At 42.0% G+C, this 5,661-nt stretch overlaps 1 protein-coding gene across 1 annotated transcript; it reads right to left on the bottom strand.

The window, feature by feature from the left end:
* Nucleotides 1-285: 285 nt before the first annotated feature.
* On the bottom strand, nt 286-5,448 carry LOC119735483. The gene is made up of 2 exons (XM_038209188.1): nt 5,237-5,448; nt 286-2,646 (listed from the first exon to the last, which is right to left on the bottom strand). The coding sequence occupies exon 2, from the start codon at nt 2,634-2,636 to the stop codon at nt 1,071-1,073; it is 1,566 nt and encodes a 521-aa protein (XP_038065116.1). The 5' UTR covers nt 2,637-2,646; nt 5,237-5,448; the 3' UTR covers nt 286-1,070.
* Between the last annotated feature and the right edge of the window lie 213 nt (nt 5,449-5,661).

Here is a 5,661-nt window from a genome sequence, read left to right as displayed (position 1 = left end):
ATTGATGAGTATTCAAAAGATCAGTCTGGGCGCATGCGCAACGAAGTGTGATCGCAGGCAACTGAGCTAAACTGCAGGGATTGTTCCAGTAAATATACATGTACATATATTTTAACCCTGAAACATGACGTGGATAATTCTGATCATGTGCCCTGTGACGTCATGCCGACAAGAAACCACAGGGCAAGCCAACCAGTTAAGCATATATTTGCATGCTATATGGCCTATATTGAACAATATAGGCCATATATGTTAACAATATACATTGCATACAGTGCAGTAAAGAACCGTTTGCTTAAAGTTTGCATCACCTGACAGCAGCATGAAAATTGGTAAACAAATGTCACTTGTTCCATAAAATTCATTTGCATTAATGCTAAAACCCGTTGATGCACAGGTTCAGATTTACAAACTCAGTTATTGAGTCGAAATTGTGCCGTTAATATTTACAAGAGAATACCGTCGTGGGCGACTTAATAACGCACTATTCGTGCGAAGTTGGCTACTAAATGCGTGCAGAAACACAGAATCAAAAACGAGAACTCTCTCAGTATATCCAAAATTGATGGAATCGAATGATGAATTCTATTGAGTCTCTTTTGACTCTGCATTCTCAGTTCTTTTTTTCTTCTTTTTTTGTGGTAGCAAAATAAGATTTATGGGCGAATGTTCAACTACACGATATGCTAAAACAAAAGCCGGTTGCAGAGGCAACGCCTAATACAAACATTTGGGTCGTGGTGAGACATGTACAGAAAGGTGTTTATGTATGTAATTATTATAACAAAAAATGAGGAAAACATATTGAGCATAAATCAAAGCATATAAGATTACAATGAAATTTCCAGGAATAAAAATAGCAGGACTGGGCTTTAAGAGGTGAAAAAAAAGATTAAAACCACACTGTTTCCAATCGCTGTGTTATGCCTGGAGTTTTAGGGTATCACGGTCCAGTGTTTTTTTTTTTTTTTGGCAGAGCTCCGGTTTGACATCTGTGTTTTGAGGGGATAATTGTCAATTTGGGAAAGCTGTGCAGCGAGTTTGTTAATTGGTTAGGCGTCACCACTGGTTTACCAGTAATGATGGATGAGAATTCTGTGTTCTTTATTGTCACATAGGATCATTCTGATTTCGTCAATCCCGATGAGTTGGGCAGGACTGGCATCAAAGAGTGGTACCAAGCCAATTGGAGTGATGTTGAAGATGACCCTTTTCCGTGATTCATACTCCCTTCTACTGCTTTCTTCTGTCAGTTTCATTTCACACGTCACTGATAGCCCATCATCTCCGCTACCCTTCCCTTCCTCCGACTCATGTAGTTGATAGAAAAGACGCTTTCTTCCGTTTCCTTTCATTGCATAGAAATTACGCTCGACTTTCGTTACCAATTCTCCATTTAGATTGTAAGCGTACACCGAAGAAATCGCAGTGCAACATCTGGTTGAAAACTGCATTAGTATCAAATTATTCACCATCTCTGCAGTATACCCCCTCATACCACGGTCGGTTAAGCCTACATTTATCATTTTTTGGCACTCTCCCGTGTCCTGGCTCCAAATACTAGTAACGCAGACGTCGCCGTTCGTGCTGAAACCAACGATAACATTATCGACGAGTTGAACCTTGGAGTTTTTCCCGGGGCATTTTAGTTTGTGTAAACACTCTCCGCTCCTCACATCCCACACGCGAATGTAGTCATCATCGAGGGCAGCTGCTACCATCCTGTCCCGATAGTCCACGTTATAACAAACCCCGACGTCGTCTGTAGGATCCAATTTCAGGATCCGTCGAAGTTTGCCGTCTTTCACGCACCACACGTAAATGTTACGAAACTTCTTGCTGTCTACCCCTCTGAAGGTACGCACGTACGTAATGACCAGTTCACCATCAAAGAACAATAACACCCTTTCATAGCGCCATTTTCCGTCTATCGTTTGTAGCAGCTTCCCTGTCCTTGCTTCAAATGCACAGGCCACCCCACTTTCGAACGGCACCACAATTACGCCATCTTTGAACTTTCCTAAGCCCGCTGGTTTGATAGTAGGAATAACACACTGAAGGGTTTTCTTCCGAATGTCAAAGACTTGGATCGCTTCCTCAAAGTTGTGAAGTGACAAAAGATCCCCATCGACAAGAACAATGCGGTGTTGAGGATTGGGATTTTTTTCCACATCGAGGTAAAACGTATTGGAATAAGAGGAATTTGTAGCCCAGTTTCTATCCAGATGGTAAGCTCTCATGTAGACGCCTTTCCACCTGCAAGTGCTGGTCAAACCCGCTGTGTTGTCATCAGTCACGATCCTATCTTTCTGGAAGGTGACGCTGTCGTCTCCTGCTTCACTAGCATCAGCTGCCTGCTCAGAAGGTCCATAGGAGGCTATCTTGGCCAGGTCCGTGGTGGTGCCGTAGTGCTCCCATCCTTTGCTTTGACAAAGAGGGCGCCATAATGAATCCTGATTGGTTGCATCACGTAGCCAACGGCAGCATGATGCCACGTGACACAGGTCAGATGCACCGAGGCGTTGCAAAATCGTCTTTATTAAGTCATCGGGGATAGCATAGATAAGAGGTGCAGTCGACGCAGCGGTGCTGCATTCACACATACTATTACTGCCAGGAATTCTACTGTCTGCCATGACTGCTGATCTGTTAAAATCAAACAAAAAAACGAAATCTCTTTTATTGCGATGCCAGGAACTGATATATGTGGAGTTTAATCCAGACATCAATTTTAAACAGTTATAAAGAGAAGGCTAGTTCAGACAATCTCAACCAAGGGCGGATCGGGGGGGGGGGCAACGGGGCCATGACCCCACCCCAACCCTAAAAAACGAACCAATTTTATTTTTACGTGACTTCGCAATAAAGGCAAACACTGCGTACATCGCAATCTTTTCTTCTACAAAAATGGTTAATAAGGTGGTCAGAAATTGCCTCAGATGTCACCACCACAGAGCATCTAGAATCAAGCACCGTTCGGGGCCCATCAGCGGGCCCCGAACCCCAAGCCATTTTTTTTGTAACCTACTTCTTGGTAAACCACTTTTTAAAAATATGTTCTGTATCCGCCCTTTTCCGAAAAAAAAACAGCAATCGCATTATTGTATTTTATTACTATCTGCCTTTCTGTGATTGCCATAGCATACAAAAATGACGTCATCGTTTAAAGACATGACAACAAACAATAAAATCAATCCGATAGGAAACTCGGCCGAGAGCTACCTGCTGAGCAGAAAAGTCATTCGAGGCTCTTTGCGCTAAATTTGCACACAATTATTCACGTGTACGGTCAATTTTTGCTGAGTTTTCTGCTTCGCATGGCCGTGAGGCAAATATCTCCCTCCTGTTTGATTTATTTCGCTTTGCAAGGTCAAGAACTCGCCAATGAAAGCACATTGTATGAAGCCCGGGAAGGAACAGGGTGGAATTATTTTTGGAAATTTCCTAATTCGTTCGCACGACTTACTAATTCGTTCGCACGAATTGCTATTTCGTTCGCACGAATTGCTATTTCGTTCGCACGAATTCCTATTTCGTTCGCACGAATTCCTATTTCGTTCGCACGAATTACTAATTCGTTCGCACGAATTCCTAATTCGTTCCCACGAATTACTAATTCGTTCACACGAATTGCTAATTCGTTCGCACGAATTCCTATTTCGTTCGCACGAATTCCTATTTCGTTCGCACGAATTCCTAATTCGTTAGCACGAATTACTAATTCGTTCGCACGAATTACTAATTCGTTCGCACGAATTCCTATTCGTAATTCGTGGGAACGAATGAGTAATTCGTGCGAACGAATTCCACCTGTCCCTTCCCGGGCTTCATAACATTGTTCTTGTTTGTCGGTCGAGTGAATTAATAAAAGAAAAAAAAAGGGTCAACCGCCAGCAGGCTTTAAACAATTTGCACACAAATATCTTAAAATCACGTGTACAGAGTACGCGATTTCATTGGCTAGTTGATCTTCTTAGTTCAGCACGTAGCTCAGGTTGACCGCGCACGGTGAGTTTTTCGCCTCGCGACGCGAAAGAAATCAAACAGGGGAGATATTTGCTCAGATATGAGGCAGTAAACTCGGCAAAAATTCACCGCACACGGAGATATTTTGTGAGCTAGGCGTGCTGAGCAAACGGCCTCGAATAACTTTTCGCTCAGTACGCATAGCTCTCGTGTGCGGCGGGCTTATGACCAAAAATTCCCTGGTCATGAAAGAGATAATACGCGCAACAATTTCTGTAGACCCATTCTAGAAGGTTATGCTCAACACGGAGAAAATAATGAGATATTTGCAATTTTAAAAGATAAGAAATATAGGTTTGTGATTTCCCACACTAAAACGATAATAGTAACTTCAATTATAGCCTTACAGTTAAACTCCACATTTCAGAAAGAATGCAGCTTTTCACCTTTGTTCAGTTTAGGACAAATTAAAATTACTTGTCTTATCCCAGTGTTTTCCTGATCACATAGATGACTACGTGCACGAGCAAGTACTGGACGGGCGTGTCAACTGCATGGCCGTACACAGAATCATACAAAGAATAGGCCTATGTGGATTGTGGATTTTCAATATTGCGGAGAGGGAAATGCAGTACTTTCTTATTCACTTGTATACACGAACACTGTGAGTTCAGGTGTTATAGGTAAAATGGGATAGGCCTACAATGCCATTCATGATTACAATGGCTTTCAGGTTAAAGCTCAAGGTAAAAGCAAGTGCTGAATAGAACAGCCTTGGCGCATGCGCACTTAAATGTGACTACTGGCAACTGTGCTGAGCTTCAATTATTCTCTAAAGAGAACAAATATTTATGCAATAAACACGTCACTTTAATAATATCATGTCACTGGACAAACTTACTACTCATTATCAGTATCCTTGTCGACGTCAAAATTATACGAGTTCTACTAGGAAAAACGTATATGTCCGCATTACTTAATTATGATGCGGACACAGTACAAATAATATCTTTCTTGATTTCGTTCTCTGTGATTCAAAGCAAATTTAGTGTGATGAATTTCACTACAAGACTAAAGTACCATTTGCAAAATGCAGCATTCGCTTTGAAATGTAATGTCACTTGGTGCTAATGCAGGGTGTGTCAAAAAAGGAAACCCAAATGCAAATGTAAAAACCTTCAACAAAAGCCATGCACTTAAATCCTGCATTTTAGGAGGAAATACAGCTCCCTCATCTTTGTTGAGATGTTTCCAAATTGAAACTACTTACATGTGCTATCCCAGTGTTTTCTTGATCACAGAGATGACTACGTGCACAAGCAAGTACTGTACGGGCGTGTCTATTACTGCATATGGTTTTGCACAGTATCATGCAATGATGTTTTTCAATATGGCGCACGCGGAAATGCAGTACTCTTTATTCAATTGTACACGAACACTGCGGGTTCAGGTGTAATGGGTACAATGGAAAAGCCTACCGTGCTCTGGGCCCTGCGTGAGTACAATAGCTTTCAGGTTAAACTTTCAAGTTGAATGCAAGTGCTGAATAGAAAAGACTTGGCGCATGCGCATTCGAATGTGACCGCAGGCAACTGTGCCAAGCTTCACTATGATGATTCGCTAGCAAATAGTTCTGTTTGGAAGAAGTTTACAGTTCAACGTTCGAGTTGAGTCAGTTGACGGCGATTCTTTGTT

The sequence above is a fragment of the Patiria miniata genome, unplaced genomic scaffold, assembly GCF_015706575.1.
Source record: "Patiria miniata isolate m_02_andy unplaced genomic scaffold, ASM1570657v1 HiC_scaffold_29, whole genome shotgun sequence".
Lineage (NCBI taxonomy): Eukaryota > Metazoa > Echinodermata > Asteroidea > Valvatida > Asterinidae > Patiria > Patiria miniata.
Note: the sequence above shows the minus strand (reverse complement) of the source record. Positions and strands in the feature narration are given on the sequence as shown.

Excerpts from the sequence above, each read along its gene's own strand:
- LOC119735483 (XM_038209188.1), bottom strand. The coding sequence starts at position 2,636 with ATGGCAGACAGTAGAATTCCTGGCAGTAATAGTATGTGTGAATGCAGC.